The following is a 17,670-nucleotide window of genomic DNA, read 5'->3' as shown; positions in this document are numbered from 1 at the left end:
AGAGTTACTATACCTGGAGAGGTCTGTGGGACTAGTGACAGTATTACCATAATAGTAACCTTAAGGGTTTTGAAATATGATACAGTGATCAGCACATTATTACACCATCATCATAAAAGCGAACCATGAGTCTTCCTTAGAGGCATTCATGGCGTTTAGAAGGAGCTGCGTGTCTTCTTTCTCAATGCAAAAGATATTTGTTTTGACATCATTCTTATTAGTTAAACCTGCCACCACTGCGTCCGAGGGACTAGGTGTGCCAAGGGAATGCTCTTAGCCCCCGGTCAATGGGCCTTAATGGGCCTTTTTTCCTTTTTTTCTGGTGTTACTGCGTTTCTGCGATGTGTTTGCCTTACCCTGCTACCAACGTTTGTGCCACACCTCTCTGTACTGCATCCTGTGTTAATCCATTTTTTTCTTGACCCTCTCCTGCTGCCTGCACCTCTTTGGTGTGGTTCTCACACCCCTGGTCTGGTCTTTAAACCATACATAGATATATCATAACTGTAGAATGAAAGCGATTGAATTAGATTTTTATTTTACTTTCTTAGAAAAGTTAATACGTGAGAAATTACACGCTTTTTAAAGTTTACCTTATAATACTGCTGATGCGGTTCACATCAGATATGTTTTTCTTTCCATGTGGAATTCTGGGGTGGCTGGAATGAATGAAAAAGAAGTACATGGTAATCAGAAAGCCTGTTTCTCATTTGAGAAGTGGTTCGTGATTGTGTTTGTGCCCAGTGGACCCAGTGGTGTGTCTGTGCAGAGCTGACTGCGTGGCATTGTTGTGCTTTGTAAGAGGGGAGGTGGCTGGATGTTAGTGTTGCTGTCATTGTCGAGCTGCTGGTTTTTCATGCATGAAACCTAAAACCTTAGATGGCGAGTCCAGCAGCATTTCAGCACTGAGCGGTTGGAAGTTTGACCAGTCATGGTTTTTGTCCCAGAACCCATCATGTTTTCCCACTGGTTCTAGCTTAACAGTAGACAACAGCATGGTGTCAGCCACATGACCATCTGCTAATGATCAGATTTGCTTAAAAACAAGAGAAAACGTATTAAAATCAGTTTTAACTCTACTTGATTTAAAAAAATGATACAGTTTTAAAATAAAGTCTGTTTTTTTGCGTGATCGGTATTTTAGGGTGATTTCTTGAAGGTGAAGCAGTTACACTTAAATGAGTAGCATGACTTACATAGTTAAAGACTTGTTTATCTAAATTAAGATCTGTTATTCCAAGATCGGTGGTAATTAGGATCTGTGAAACCAACAGAAAGAGTCTTGAGTTTTCTGTACCCATAAGCATTTTTCAAACAACTGCTTCACAGCAGCTGCTGGAAGAGTGATGCAGTCAACATCATTAGTTCTCCTCCCCGATCACATTTTAGTCACCCAAGTGGCTGGCCTTTTGCTCCTTTTAATTGCTTCTCTATTTAGTACTTTTCCACTGCCTTCACACACAACATCTCAACATCTCTGTAAGAACAATTACAACCTCTTGGTTTTTAAGTGGCTAATTGATTTGAGGATCTTTATCCACCCATTTCTTCAAAGAGCTTCTACAACACAGTTGGGTAGTTTTTTCCAGACTCCCTCAATCCAGAGGACATGATCCAATTTTTTTTTTATCAAACACGAAGGCCAAAGACTTCTAAAACCCTATTAAAGCTGTCATAAGCAAAACTTTGTATATGGAAAAGCAACTGACATTATATGAATGAAAGGTGTTTGTGATTTAGTAGATGTTGGACAGCTGAGAAGTAAAGCTTTTGAATGTTTGATATTCTTTTTATTTATTTATTTTCTTAGGTTCTGTGGTCAGATTCCACTGTATCAACAGTCTTGAAAGCTGCTCCAGACCTGACTGAATTTCTCTCAAAGGTAAATTGGAAGTTTATTTGTTGTAGTGTTAGTAGCCCGCAGACTTTTGTTGTGAAAATTAGGAAGGAGGGTTACAGACAAGAGAACGGCAGTTCTTGCATGTTTGTTTGGTGGATTAAGGATGTGAGGAGCTCATTCTTGGGAGTCTTCTTCATCAGTACCTTTGACCTTTGACCTGTACTGACATGTTCTCCAGGTTTCCCTCCTGGTTTCTCATTCTTGTTCACAGTAGGAGCAACACTAAGGATCTCTGGAAAATAAATTGGTCCAATACTCCATTACATCATACAATTTTTTGGACACAAACTGGCATCCTGTCTATTGCATGAACACATTTTCAGTAGACGCCTACTGCAGGCATTTCCCAGAAGATGCTACAGAAATGGAGATGTAATTTATGCATTGTTGAACATTAGAAAACCAGGAATTGTTGACTCGCAGACCTACTAATTCCAACCTTAATAATGAGAGAAAAAGACAATTGGAAATGAATTTGCTATCAGTATGGGTCAGTGTGCTGCCTTATGAATGGAAGCTGCTACAAACTGCACTGCTGAGAGAATTTGGTGGTAAATATGATCATCTGTGGGTGCTTTTTTGACAAGTTTTTGCAGCATGTGGATTTTCCTTGGAGTCTGCCAGTTCGTTTTACAATCATGGCTTCTCTAATCTTTGGTTTGGCCGCCTACTCACTAGCCTTAATGAGCCATAATAATTTCTAAGGAGGTCAAATAAAAAATAATAGTAATAAGGGTCTCTAACAGAGACAGAGGCATCTTTTTCCACTGCATTCATTCTTTTTTGCTCTGGAGTTTTGTTAATGATCTCACCTAATGTTTTTTCACACCTCAGAGCCTGAGCTGAATTCAGATTGTGTCAGTGGTTGGGAGAATCCTGTGGATCTGGGCTCAGAAACAGTCTGTGTGTGCTGGGAATTTCCAGCATGCTTTGTACCAGAGGCTAATTATGAGCCTGCAACTCTCATCAAAAGAATTACATTTAAAATTTAACAATCCAACGAAGTCTTGGAGATGGTTGTGCCAGTGCTGTAAAGTGCAACTAGTACAGATGGACAAAGCATGCAAAGGCAGCATACAAAGTCCATGAGGTTGTTTGCTGTGGCTTTCCCAGCCTCTCAGGTCAGCGTTCAGGGGGGAACAACATAAGACTATCTCTCTGCTGACTAGGCTAGAACCTGCGGCCGGAAGCCCTTCGCTGAATAACTGAAAGACCAATATGGTGGTGTGTGTATGCCTGTTAAAAAATCACAGAGAGCTCAGTATATTTCAATGTGCTCCCCATCAAATGAAAACTTCAGCTTTGGAAAACCATGAATGTCCACTTTGTGACCTTCGTGTTTTTCCTAGCAAGTACCAATACTATAAGAATGCAAAGTATGCAAACTGTGTCCCAGCCTGACTAGCCCACTGTGTTGTTAGAGGAGTAATTCTCCAAGAATCCCACCGGGTCGTTTCTAAAAGGATCCCGCAGTCTGCTTTGACGTATTCCAGACTCAAACAAAGTTTATCCCAGGTCCTTGTATGGTAGATTGTGCAGGAATCCCCCGAGCTGGTTTTGTCTGTACCTCTCGGGATTCTCAGGGACTGCATCTGTTCCTCATGCAATCCTCTCCTCCATGGTGTAGCTGGGTCTCCTCTGTGCATTCTCGGTTAAAATAAGTGCAGACCATTACAGAGTGAAATGTCGTGAGCTGATGTTTAATGCTTAAATATATACACTGTGTTTTACTCTGTTATTAATATTGTTCTTTAGATAGTTGCTTGTTACAATAGAAGTGCATAGTTTACCAAGCTTTTTCTAGCTGACAAAGGAGGCAGGGAAAGTAGAGCTTGCACAGACCAGCCAGGTTCATGAAGAAGAAAAAAAGTTGTGCTTTAAGGAGCACGTTAGTAAATATCAATATTTTTAGAACCAGAATCCCCATCACTATGCTGGGGCATTAGGACCCACACAGACCACAAGGTGAGCACCCCCTACTGGTCCACTAACACCCCTTCCAGCAGCAACCTTAGCTTTCACAGGAGCTCTCCCATCCAGGTACTGACCAGGCTCTCGCCTGCTGAGCTTCAGTAGGTGGCCAGCTGGGAGTTGCAGTGTGATACAGCTGCTGGTGTATGTGCTCTTCATTTCAGTTCACTACCCTGTCCTGTGGCTGGTGGGTGGTGGCTGGTTGCTGTGCTCAGTATTGAGATTTTACCTCTCTTCTGTTGCTCATGTATTCACTGGCTCAGCAGTGTGTAAAACCGCCTCCTGCTCTTTGTTGGGTTCTGCAGCTCCCTCAGCTGTTTCCAGATGAAGATTTCGAGAAACTTATTCCACAGCTGCCCGGCCTGGACTCTGCCCCTGACCCAGATCCCAGGTAAGACTGAATGAAGCACCCGCTTTGCCCAGTGGGTCACGTTCCCCTGCGTCAGCGCCCAGACCTGTTCTGACACGCACAGAGAAGAGCATGTAGAGGAAGATTAGTTGCACTTACAATGACTTTATTGTAGTTTTTAATTGGAAACACTGACAGATATGAACTTGCATCTAGTCTAGATCTGATATGGAACGAGCAGCAATGTAAACAATTTAGGCAAGCAGTTTGGAATGCTTTAATCTGAGCGGTGCTGTGAAAAATGAGATAACAAAAGTGTGGATGATGTCACCTTCTTATTACAACTAGAGTATCATGCGTCCGTATCATTTGAATTGTGGAACATGTGTTTAATTTGTTAAGTGTTGTATTTTCTCATGGGACAGCCGACTGGTCACGGAAGATGGAACTGCAGGAAAGTATCCCAGATGGGCAGGGATCCTGGGCACGTTCCTGCACTGGAGTGACACGCCCTCCTGCTTCTGGAGCGACACAGCTGACATTCTCTCTTCCTCTCCCCAGATGCCTGGTGTCTCTGCCCTCCCACGTGTTGAAAAACGACCAAGTCAAGCACTTCTTCAGCGCCCCCTCAGTGGCTCAGTGCCCTCAGAGCACAAGTAAGCCTGATTCTGCCGTCTTGATTGAGGTTCTCTGGAGCTGCCGCTTTCTTAAAGGGAAAGCCCCTGGCATCGCAGTTCAATTCAGAACCGCCCACAGTTGTTGGGTGTGCCTGGGGCTTCCACCTTCGTGATCGTGAGGGGGATTGGTGGTGGGAGGGCACTCCCACTGTGCCCCTGGACTTTTTACTCAAGTGTGAGTGAGTCCTGTCACACAGGGTGATCCGGCGCGCGTGCAGAAGCTGCCGTGCTGGGACCCCACTCATGTATGGGGGCATGTGGACCTTTGCTCAGCCGGTTGGCGCTGAGGAGTGACTGGAAGAAACAGGTGTCCTGCCCGTGTGGGCGTCCTCTCGGCAGCTGCCAGCGTTGTGGCTCGGCCAGGGAAGTGGGGGAAATGTACTGCAGGTCAGCGATAGCTAGCGGCCCAGGTGCTGTGGTTCTTTTTACACTTCGGATGGATGCAGCGGGGGCTGGAAGCCCAGTGGGTGGTGTTACAGCCTGGAGGTGTGGGACCGGCCCGGTGAGGCCGCGGTGACGTCAAGAGACATCGCGGTCACGCTTCATCTGTGTTCTCTGACCTGAACTAGTGACCTGATCAGGTGATTGTTGTTTTCCATGTCTGTAACCGAAGAGTTCAAGAGAAGCACGAAACATGCAAGGCAGTACTTAATCTGTGTGTGTAACGGCGGAAAGAAAATTAACCAAACACTGAGCACGTTTGATTTTTTCCTCCTCTGTTTGTATTAGAATCTATAGGGCCTCAAAGGTGTTGTTGTGCGAAGTTTGTGAAGAAGTGATCTGTGTGTGTTTCTTGTTTCAGATTTTGCCTATGTTTCCCAACACAAAGCCTCCAGCACTGCCGTAAGGTAAGACTCTGTGGTTCCACGCAGATCTCTGCGAAGTACACCGGGTTCTCCATGCCCTACTGTCAAGAACTGCCTGGTTGGGCAATGGCCCAACTAACATCAAGGACCCATCTCTAGATCTCTGCAAGCCCACTTCAGAACAGGCTGGACAACACAAAATTGTTGGACAAACAAAAGTTAATGTATGGTCTCTGAACTTCTATTTATTTTATGAATGCCAGCTGAAATACAACAGTTCATGACCTACATCTGGTATTAAAACAAAAAGTGAAGCAAATTGAACACAAAACAAAAAAGCAATGGATATCCTGGAGGATTACTCCAAGAAGGAAGGCAACACAAACATCACTGGCAGCCTCCGCTTTCATCTGATGTACAGCATTTGCGCTGGTCAGGAGGGCAGAGCAAGAGGAGGGCATAATGTCACAGACTATTGGACATCATGGTCCAAATGGAGATAGCAGCTAGCTACCATGGTACCATGAGACACACTATCTTTATCTCACATCTGGGCTTCAGAAATCCTCTGTCTGCCTCAGAAACTCTAAACCATATGAAATGTGTGCTTTGGGGTTTCCTAAGGATTAGACATAAAGCCAGTTTCATGTCCTGCAAATGTTGATGTTTAGATACAGAGCGATTGTACAGAAAATTAAATTCCCACACATCCTTCCAGAGTTTCTCTAGATTAAAGCCTGGCAGGATCAGGAATAACAAGTACAATGGCAGCAGCCCAGGAGTTCAGCAGATCTGCTCCATTCTGAAATCCATCTTGTTTTAATTAGGGACTCCAAGTGGTGCAAGGAGATACGGCCCATAAATGTGCTTTCCAATTGAAATTACAGCCTTTCTGCATCCCATCAGCCCCTGCCATGTTACGAAGTGCCAGTCTGTGCCCCGCGGGTCTGGTGGTTTTGGGTCTGTGCTGCTGTCCGTCTCTTCACGTGTCTGACCACCCTGCGGTTTCTCCCTGCAGGCCGATCTGCGGTGTGGCCAGTGTCCAACCTGTCTTCAGCGGCAGCTGCACGAACCAGCCCTCCCCCCACTCCTACGTCACGCCTTTCCCTTCCCCGCCTGGGGGCGCTGTCCTGTCGTCCGCCGGTGTGCTGGCAGAGAACCCGCCACCCTCTCCTGCCCTGGCACCTGCCTCTAACTCACCTCTGCCCAGCCTGCAGCCCCAGCCCAGCCCGGAACAGAGTGGCATCCTGGACTGGCTACGCAAGTTGCGCCTGCACAAGTACTACCCCGTCTTCAAACAGCTCACCATGGAGAAGGTACGCCAGCCACCTTTTAGGGCTTTGCACTGCCTGCGGGGGATGAGTCACTGAGCTAAAAGGGATGTGGTGTCGGACGCTGTCACTGGAAAAGTATGAATCCCATTATGCCCTGGGCGCGAGGCCAGCACTCTGGGGAGAGTGCAGTGTACGTCTCGTGTTAAAATAGTATCCGTGATTCAGAGCTCACAGGCTGCGCTGTTAAAGTGGAAGGTCTCGCGCTGACCAGTACGTTCTGCTTGCAGTCCCCTCAGTGCTCATCCTCTGCTGTACCAGTCCATTGTAAAGTTGTCCTAACGGGCCATCCTGACCCGAGACACACATTACACTTATGTTCCCGTAAATCTGATGGTGCTTCTACAAGAGAACCCATTCATAAAGTGTAGCTGTTTAGAGGGTAAACGAGGGAGCAAAGAGGAATTTGTGAGAGGCTCTTGGGAACTCAGTAATTCACTACTCTACCTGCCTTCTCACGTCTCTGAACTAGGCTCTCTTAGCAGCACCGAACTCATCTTAATTCCAGCCGATACACTGATTCAACATGAAGCAGGAAGAACACATGGAAATTGCAAGGCGTCTTGATTTTTGGACCATTATCGCTAGTACTGTAGTAGAGGATGTAAGGGATTTCATGGTGTGATGTGTAATGGGGTAGATTTTGTAAGTGAATCTTCCCTTTGCAACCTGGCTGTGTGTTCAGAATGTGGCCCCCGTGGCTCAGTCCTGCTGAAGGAAAGAGCCGAACTGACCTCTGTAAACCTCCAGCGGGGATCTGAAACAAAGATCCAAATGCCCCGTGTGCAGTCCCTGTTCGGCACTTCTGCCTTGCTGTCAGGTGGCCCTGCCGAGCCTCTTCTCACCTGGGTACTGTTCTAGAGTGTTCAGGAGTCACAGGTGTGTAAAGAGTCCGTCCCAGACCACTGCCCATTGTAAAAGCCTGAAGCTTGACCTGTCCCTGGTACGAGGGACTCCCTGAACCCATCTGGAGGCACTGAGCAGAACTGCTGGGCCACGACCCAGGTATATGTTTCATTTTAGAAGCTTTTAGGGAAAATGAGCTCATGTGCTGGGGTTTCAGAGATGTGTTGTACGTTGAACGATGACGGAAATCAAGTACAGGGGCTCAATGCTGAGTCTTATCTTTAAGGGTTAATGATTCTGACACCGATAACGATGCTGTTGGCTGTTTGAGAACGCTGTGTTTGAGGTCGTCCTGCCTGGCCCAGACTCCAGAGGCTCCAGAGGCTCCAGCGACCAGGGAGCTACTGCACCTGTAATAGTGGTCTGGCCTCTGCAGATCCTTCAAGCGTCTTTGTTATGCACGTCCCCCCAAGCTCGGCAGTGGGGTCATTTTTCATTTTTTTATGCTTGTAAGGAAAAAGGCCCTCCAGCTTGAAATGCAGTAAAGACTGACAGGGCAGCATTAGCCAAGCTGCTGTATATGGGATTAGATCTATAGAAGCTTAACATTTTGTCAAATTACTGGAAGCAATTCATTACACTGTGCTAATGCAGGGTGTTGCTTGTGATTACAAATGCATACTGTATATAATAGTAAATAGATTAAAGATGTATTTAAAAAACTTCTTATGAACTAAATAAAAATAATTAGTTACCTCCAGCTCAACATCTTTCTTTAATGGGCAAGTCAAAGCAAGTGTGCACAGTATATGGGGCCATGTACTGCATATGTACAAAGTCTGTGCACTAGTTTACAGTTTCAAAGGGAGACATTTATTCAAAGATGACAACACTGGGCTTCAGAGTCTTCCGGGCAATAAAGGTCAAGGTAGTCACTCCTAATGTAGCTCTGGTATCAGTGCTGTAACGGCACCTCTGTCAGCAAAAAACATCATGTTTATTAAACAGAGCAAAAGTGCAAAATTAGAAACTGCAAAAGAACAAAAAACAGGAATTACAGTAAATAGATCATTTCATAATTGAGTGTCCCTATGGCTGAAAACTCTGCTACACGCTCACTCTTTACATGTTTGGGAAAGGTTTGGCAATAGTTAATTGTTGTTGTTCTTATTATTATGGCTTTCGTATGTTACTTTTGTTTTATGTCATTTTTCAGCTTTTGGAAAAAGAGCTCATCTGTCTTGTATTCATTCTGAAATTTAAAACCTGCTCTTAAATACTTTTAGAATGATTTTGGCAGCAAAAATAATTAAAAAAAAATAACTGCACAAAAATATTATCAAACCATTTAATGTTTGGCTAAATGTAACTTGTCATAGTAATTACAATGGTGAAGTCCTTTTCCAAGCTTATATATAAAGTTCATTGTAGATAGTGGTAGCTTTTCCTGCCTGTCCATCAGAAAGTATATGCTCCTTAGGTCCAGTTACCCCTGTGGTTCTCTTTGTGGCATTTCTACCTCAGAAATATTAGCATTCATGTTATTAAAATGTCTTGCTCCACACCAGCTCACTGATATAACCATTCAGTTTTTAGATGTTAGAAATCTGATCTAGCAAATATTCAAGCCCTCCCTCCTCACTCCTCAGTGCACCAATTTCCTCCTGCTTTTTTACGGAAACGTTAGCACTGTGGCATGCAAACTTTCAACACAGAGCCACAGTTTTTTCCACAGGATGTTGTTTTTTGGATATTAATCAATTTGAAAGATTTCTCAAATGTGGGAATGGACTGTGCAGAATCATGGGATCCTTTACAAACTGCGGTTCTGAGGAATACTTCAGTGCAGCTGATCCTGCGACACTTTTAATGAGCACAGGCCGCCTTGTTTCGTTGTTAACTCGTGATACCCGAGGGAATAAAATAGAGAAATCTGAAATTCTGTCCTTTGACCCGAGCTCTTTCTAATCTCCGATCGATTTGAACTTGATCATCACCCAGGTGCTATGATTGTCAGACACGGCTAGCTCAGGTGTATTTCTGGCCCAGTTCTGCTCGTTTTACAAGTGAAGGTCACTTGTGCTTCCAGTTCTAAAGTAGGTTACACTGCATCTAGAATGTGGGCACAGCTCATATTTTAAACAAATCAGGATCTGTTCTGACCTTCCTCTTCTCCTCTGCTTGCTCTGTGCCACAGTTCTTGGCGCTCACAGAGGAGGACCTCAACAAGTACGACCTCACTCAGGGAGCCAAGAAAAAACTCAAGACCCAGCTCGAGCTTCAAAAGTGAGTATGCCAACAGAGTGCGGGCAGCAGCGTGGTCAAGAGGTGTCATAGTGCCGCAGGAGGTAAGAGGTTAAGCGGCTTAATCACATGGCAGAGCTCCACCATCCTGCACAACAGACCTTTCTTCCCACAGGGTGCAATCCGAGCCCTGCGCTAAGCGCTTACCAGCTCCAGCACTGTTTTGCCTTGGATCCTGTAATCTGAGATCATTCCTCATGAAACTGGCTTGTTTCATTCTTCCTCACTGCACCATTTGATTTTGCGTGTGGGAGTGAGTCAGGCGGCCCGTGTCTGAGCCCTGTGCTCTGCAGAGCCTCTCTAAAGCTTCGCTGGTCACACCCGAAGGCTTGAACTGCAAACATCTTAAAATAAAGGTCCTGCTAACGACGTCTTATCTTCTGGGTGCGATTAATGTTTCCCTGGTGTTTATGAAGTAACAGTAGAAAGTAATAAGAAACATTTTGTTTGGCATCTTTAAAAGCATTTTTCTCGGTAGCTGATTTGTCCCGTCTAGTCCCAGGGGTGATAAGTAAAGTGTCACTGCAAGCGGTATGACAGGATTCCCAAATGTTCCCACTTCCACATTTTGGACTGGTCAGAAAACGTTTGATACGGGACGTGCCCCGCACAAAATGTCTTTTCCGCATGATGATTCCCACCTTTACTTTCATCTGCAGTCTGCAGCAGCTGTCCCCGATGGTGGGACAAACAGTTTCTGCTTGGAGACTGTCATTGTATATAGGGCAGCCGCTGGTCAGACCAACAGTGTTTTCTTTCCTGAGGCTCAGCTTTTGAAGCTCAGCTGAAAGGCATTAAAAAGTCATCATGTCCCAGTTGTTTTTTCCACAACTCAAGACAGAGACTGAAACCAGTTCCCCAGCTGCAGTCCCCCCCGAGATGTAGCCGGTAGTTGCTGGCACTTGGTGAACATTTTAATGGCCTTCCTGTGACTCGTGACTCAGAGCCTTCCTCTGAGGGGGAATTCACAGTTTTTTCCTGCCGCACTGCTTTCTCCCTCCTTCCTTTCTTCAAAAGACATGCCTTCCCCCACCGACTCACAGCTCGAATGTGCACACAGATTGTCTGCCAAGGCACATTTCTGAAAGTCGTCTTGCTGTCGATCAGAAATTGGAAACGTGTGTCATTCACGATGACCACCACATGGCTGATGAGTTCTGGCTAGCCCTGTGATCCACTCTTCAGAAAATTCCTGTATGTTTCTAAGAAAATAAGCAGGTTAATTGCTTAAGGAACTCCTCAGGTTGGACCCAAAAGACAGAAGACACTAAGTCCACCAGGAAATGAATCTGAGCCCCAGGAAATGGATAAAGTACCTTGCCACACGTAGGAACTGATTTTCCAAATTGCCTAGTGCATTATACAGTCGTGGAATAATAAAATGAATGTTTCTAATTGTGAGGTGGCTTGGGATTGTGAGGCTGTGATACAGCCTTGATTAGCAGGCCCATTATACAGTATTAATATCTGCTGGCATTTCATTTAGCTTCACGTATTAATTGAGGTATCAAATTGTTGATTTCTTTATTATACCTTGATCCACATTTTGCCACATGTGGAGATCAGTTTGCTGTAGCCCCTGCTTGTTCTGTATTTCAAATGGTTTTGTTTCCCTGTGGTGTCCCATCCAGAGGAGAGCAGTCCTGTGCTCTATTTCTCAGGAAGAGACTCAGGCTTTCCTCAACAGGAGAGCTGCTTTACAATCACGGACGGATGGAATATTTTTGCAATTCGGCTCTTGTTGTTGATCCACGGTGAACTTTTATGCACAGAACCCTCGTGCACTGCGCTATAGGAGGAACACAGATTCCTGATATTTTCATAAGTAACATTTCATAAGCAAGCAAATTCAGGCTAATGCAGAAAACGTTTAGTAAAACAAGTCTTTTAACAGCACTGATAAAGAGCCTTCTCTCTTGTTAATGATTCCAGATTATTACACCAGTCATTAGTATATGTGTATGAATTGTGTGGATAACTAGACTCCAGAGAGATAACCTGCCTGTGCAGCTAAATGAGAGAAGTATCTCCAATTTGATTAAACATTAACTGTTCTCTGAACATTAAGAATTCTCAGAAGTGAGATGGCAACCTCACACGCAACACACAGTTGGAGAAACACTGTCAGATCCTGGCCAGCCTCAGATCAGGCTGATTATTTCATATAGTTATTAATTTCTGAATTCTTCAATATTGACGGGTAATTTGATGAAACCTGAACTGCCTGTCCATGTAGGGATTTTCTGCTGTGGTACTTGGTTGTGTGTGCCGACTTTCTGATTATGGATTTCAGTGTGTTTGTGACAAAGAAAAGGCTGTCAAGGTCTGGATGGTGTTACACTGGTTAGCAGGCCGCAGAGCGCCCCCTGTTGATCATATTAGTGAAAAGAGAAAACTGCTTTGGTGTGTTCAGATAATGCAAGTAATGGAGAAATTACTGGAAAAAATCCCCTTTTTGATTATTTTCCCAGTAATCTCTGCCAGGCTTCCAAAGACAAACCCGTGCTTCTTTTCTTTCTCTAGAGGAAAAGGATTCATTATATGTAAATTTAAAAAAATCTTGCAGGAATTAGAAACATATGTAATTTAAAGTTTTTGTCTTTTCCTTATTTTGCTTTCCGTAAATAAATGTGCTTGTTATGCCTGCCTTCCACATCTCAGATGTTCCTGTCATTGATTTCTGATTTGTGAGCTTGAAAAGTGTTAGTAATCGCACTTAAGAAAATTGCTGGTCTACAGTATGACTGCAGCGTCTACAGTGATCTACAGCAGGAGGACCTAATGGCTGTTTTTCTTCCTCACCAGTCGAGAGAAGTTTGAAAAGAAGTATGTGGTATCCCAGTTTCCTGTGCCCACCAGCGGGGTGGCCAGAGTCACGCCCACCAGCCACATCGGGCCGGTGCCCCCAATTCATACCAGCAGCAGCACAGGTAACCATCAGGCCTTGCCCAGGTGTGAGAGTCAGGTTTTTCACATTGAACAGTATCAGGTTTGGGCCACAGTCCAAGGGCATGCTGTCCAGCTTCAATGTCGTCTCTAAGTTGCCCCCCCCATATGCTTTTTAAATGCATGCTTGTGTTTGTGAATGTCCTGAATGAAATTCCTGCCTTGTGCCCTGGGCCTGACTGGGTTAGGCTAAGCGCAACCCGCTAAGAGTGTTACAAGCACACAAAATGTATGGTTCAGGTAATATCAAGGTTTTTTTTTAAATGCTCAATTTCATCAATGTGATCTGAATAGTCAGCGCTGCCTTAGTCGTATCTCAGCAGTGCCTCAGTGGGTTGAGGAAGTATGGAACAGGCTAGCCAACTGTGTTATTGAAGCCGATTCTTTCAATAAATCTCTGGATGAGACTCTTGGATCAATTAGTCAAGCTGACTGGATGGGCCAAATGGCCAGTTCTGAATTGTAACTGCTCTTATGTGATAGGTTCAACAGTAAGAAATTTTGGTGTATCCAGTTCTTAAACCTACTGGGAGAGTATTGTCAGTATAACAGTGAAAATTGATATTAAGAAAAATCGGACTCAGTGTAAACATAAATACTAAAACAGGACTGGACCCGGTTCTGTTCCCTGTGGAACACCTGATATAAATGGTTTGGTAAAGAGCTGCTCGTTTTTTTTATACTGTTTTCTTCCATGTAAATATAATTTAAACACGGAGAGCAGTATCTGTGCCATACAACCCTTTCCAACAAAATAGTACACTTGATTAGCAAAGTTGTGATAAGTCCTGTAATTCTAGTAGCACTAAGTTGGCATTCGTCTGTAAATCATTCACTGCCCTGACAATTTCTTGCCTTGAAACGAGGCTGAGAAGCTTTGTAAAGTTATAGATAAATGCTGTCGTTGATGTGTAACAGCTTCCTACAAAACCTTATACGAAAACGATAAGAGGCAAACAGCCCTGTAAATAGAGGGCAATCTGGGATTTAATTAGGAAGACAGATTCCAGTAATAGACTGACATTTAAAATATTTGTTTCAGCAGAGCAACCAGGAATCAAAAGTTAAGTAAAGCATCATTGCCATTGTTAATAAATTGATAGGAAAAGGCATGTTTTGCTTATAGAGCCACTTTAGGTGCCTGAATATGTCATGCAAGCTCAACAGACACAACTTCACGATTTTTCCTTCTTTCTGCTGTTCAGTGCGGAATTAACTTCCGCTTCTTCCTTTGCAGCCAACGTACACTGGCTCCCCAGTTGGAGCTCTTAAAATACAATGTGCGCATGTGCTGTGGAGGCTGCAGAGATCTTTTTGTCATTCAGTGCACAGAACCACAGAATGTGTATAAATTCACATGAGCTGTAGTCTTTCCCTTAGGGAGTCGTTTACACACTGCTGTTAAACATGGATGAAGAGAAGGTCTGACTTTTGGCTCAGGCAGGGGTGAACATTCATCTGAACATTCAAGAACTCGTATTATTCAGGTCAGGAGTGCTGCATGAGTCAGCAGTGAAAATAGGTATGACGTTAGTGTGTTTAGTTAAAATAAAGTACAGTTAAAGGCTTTGAGCCTCTACCATTGATATCCAGAATTTATAACCATCATTAGAGTCTCGAGCAGGAACCCAATATGTCTCCAGGACATTCAGGAACACTTTCTTTCTATGAAAGCATCTACTTAAGGTCTGGTCCTTGTCACTGTTTATACAGAAGACATCATTTGTGTTACAGCATAGATAGTGGTTTACTCAGGTTTCCTGAGAAATTGTGAATTTATCGTCTATACAAATGCACCTTTCTTTTGTTCATTCAGCACCTAACAGCTCTGAGCCCTAACAAATGTGTCAGCTGTATGATGGGGTGGGGAGACATTGCTGTCAATTTGCATCCACTGTTTACTTTGAAAGTTTTGTCATCAAGAATAAAGAACCCACTTTCCACTACAGAAGCATATGATTTCGAATAGCCCACAGCCTATGCCAAGGATGATAACTGTGTAAATGGGACCAGTGGATGCTGTAGACTTAGTTTACCAAGGCGTATGATTGGTAACCAAGGAGGGCCTGGTGTAGGGGTTGGCATTCTCACTGGTTAGAGACGTTGTTGTGTGTCCTTCCTTTGAACAGAACTGCGCATGGAGGTGGAGCCCTGCCCTCAGCCCTTCCCCAGGGACAGCAGCTCATCCTCTGGATACTCCAGCTCTCCATCCAGCCCCAGAGTGGCTCTCTCCCGAGACGAGGCCTTCGACGGCATGGAGGACAGCCACAGACGTAAGATCCCTGCGGCAGCTGTCACCAGGAGCTCCTTTGTCTTTTGAGCTCCAAAAGAATAAGTTTTCAGTTTTCAAGACGCAAGAGCATTGCAACTATGGCATCTGAAATGTTGTTTGAACCTGTTGGATGAAAGCATGTCGTCTCTATGACCAGCATGGTCTCTGGTGTCTGTGGTTAGCAGATGATACAGTTAGCAGATGATACTGTTGACATCCACAGCAAGTCCCAGCCAGGTTAAACTTGGGAGCTAAACTGATCCGCCTGCAGAGTTTTCCTTTCATTAATGGAGAGGGACTGCCTTTCCATCTGTGAGCTGAGGAGGATCAGGAAAAAGAAATCCTCTCGTTAGTTCAACTGTAATTGAAACAATGTTTTACGATGATGAAGATGGCAGCTTTCAGGGGATACAAGCCACCTAGCTGTCAGTCATTCAAGTCTCAGTAACTTGTCAATAATCCAAAGCTATGAGATCACTTTACTGAAAATGAGGTAGCTGTACATAATTGAAGTTGATTCATAGCTTCTTCCAGACACTCATGCTCCTGTTTCCCTCATCTTTCCAGGCACAGAGTCCCTTTTGGAGTGTCCCGAGAAGGAGAAGCCCGCTGTCTTAATGAATCACTTTGTGGCAGCTGGCGCTGCCCGGCCCACAGCTCAGGTCCTGCCAGTGCAGAACGATGGCAACAGTAGCTCCGCCTACCACCTGCCCCTGCCTGTGCCCGTCCTGCCCGTCATCTCCTCCAGCGTGGCGCCCAGCCGGATGCTGAGCAGCATCCGCAAGCCGGACAGGAGTGGCGCCCGGATGCCCCCGCCCGTCCTGTCTCCCCTGTGCCTGGAGGAGAGAGTGAAGACGCTGGGGCTGGGCAGCAACGTGAAGACGGAGAAGCGCTTCCTCAGCCTCAGCCTGGAGATGTCCCCCCTGCCCCCCAGCGTCCCCTCCGTGCTCCTGGACAGCAGCTCCTCTCCGGGCACACACCCCAGCTTTGGCATCCGAAGCAAACCCGGGCAGGAGGGGGCAATGCGGCCCCCTCCTGGGCTGATCATCGAGACCAGCACGGCGCCCACTGCCACGTCCAACACTGTTCACCACGTTTCCCAGCCGCCCCTCAAGCTCCAGGTCTCTCCCTCTCTCCCTGCCGACGCGGGCGGCTTGCCCATCAAGAGCGTCCCGCCGGCTGTGGTCTGCCCCCGCGCGGCCCCGTACTCTGCCAGTGCCAAAGCAAACTTCTCGGGGGTGAGCGGCGTGCCCATGGCCGCCGTCCCCGGGACCTACTGCTCCAACAGCAGCGCCGCCCCTTCCAGCCTCCAGACCACCAGCATCTCCGCACACGGCAGCCCGGTGCCCAGCTCCAGCCCCACGCTGTGCCCGTTGGCAGAGAACAGCAGCTACAGCACAGCCAGCGGCTCAGGGATCCAGACCTCCCAGCAGCAGCCTCCTGCGCAGTCAGGCTGTGTGTGCAGCTCCTGTGGTTGCAGTGGCAACTGTGGGGCCTACAGCACCCTCCCTACCAACTACGCCGGCTACTTCCAGCACCCCTTCTCCGGACCCTCTGTGTTCTCGCTGCCGTTTCTGCACTTCAGCCCACTATGCAATAATGGCTACATCAGCCCGCAGCAGTACAGCACCAGCACTGGTTTCTCCTACCCCATGGTGCCCCCGCCCATGTACAACAACAGCCTGGCCCCGGAGTCCATGCTGAGTATGAGCAGCCAGGCCGGCTTCGTCATGCCCCCCATGCAGAACTTCATGAGCGGGTCGGCTGGGGTGTACCAGGCCCAGGGTATGATGGGAAGCAGCTCAGGACACAAGAAGGCAGGGAACATCTCTTGTTACAACTGCGGCATCAGCGGGCACCGGGCACAGGACTGCAAGCAGCCTCCCATGGATTCAAATCAGCAAGGTACTGCACAACCACAGTGTCCACAGCCCTGCTCTGCCTTTCCTCCTGCCTCTCCTGGTTTTCATTCCAGCTGAGCATCCATCTGCTTGAGTGGACCCTTACAGAACCAGATAGGATCAGAATAATTTTCCCTCATCGACGGTTTTGAATTTTGGATGTTGGGAAACGGCCAGTTAAACTTCAAACACAAAAATAAATGGCAGGAAATCTGCAACATTTTAGGAGCCAAAAGCCAGCGCAGAGAGTAGCTTGCTTAATTAAATCCCCAACAGAGTGACACAGAGCTCAGCTGGAATGAACACCACAAGACACTTTGGATCGCGAAGGGGCAGACTGGCCAGACTTCAAGATGTCAGGCTTTTT

General features: G+C 45.9%; 1 protein-coding gene across 1 annotated transcript in view; it reads left to right on the top strand.

Moving 5' to 3' along the window:
- Positions 1-17,670, top strand: part of zcchc14 (zinc finger, CCHC domain containing 14) — a 55,038-nt gene that overhangs the window by 30,755 nt on the left and 6,613 nt on the right. Inside the window, exons 4-12 of the mRNA XM_088613986.1 lie at positions 1,811-1,882; positions 4,177-4,262; positions 4,782-4,876; positions 5,700-5,745; positions 6,722-7,019; positions 10,078-10,166; positions 12,990-13,114; positions 15,260-15,403; positions 15,970-17,307. Coding sequence (XP_088470112.1) covers positions 1,811-1,882; positions 4,177-4,262; positions 4,782-4,876; positions 5,700-5,745; positions 6,722-7,019; positions 10,078-10,166; positions 12,990-13,114; positions 15,260-15,403; positions 15,970-17,307 — 2,293 coding nt within the window. The remainder of the gene's footprint in view (positions 1-1,810; positions 1,883-4,176; positions 4,263-4,781; positions 4,877-5,699; positions 5,746-6,721; positions 7,020-10,077; positions 10,167-12,989; positions 13,115-15,259; positions 15,404-15,969; positions 17,308-17,670) is intronic.

Source organism: Lepisosteus platostomus, chromosome 20, assembly GCF_059453375.1.
Source record: "Lepisosteus platostomus isolate fLepPlt1 chromosome 20, fLepPlt1.hap1, whole genome shotgun sequence".
Taxonomy (NCBI): domain Eukaryota; kingdom Metazoa; phylum Chordata; class Actinopteri; order Semionotiformes; family Lepisosteidae; genus Lepisosteus; species Lepisosteus platostomus.
This window is presented reverse-complemented; position numbering and strand designations above follow the sequence as displayed.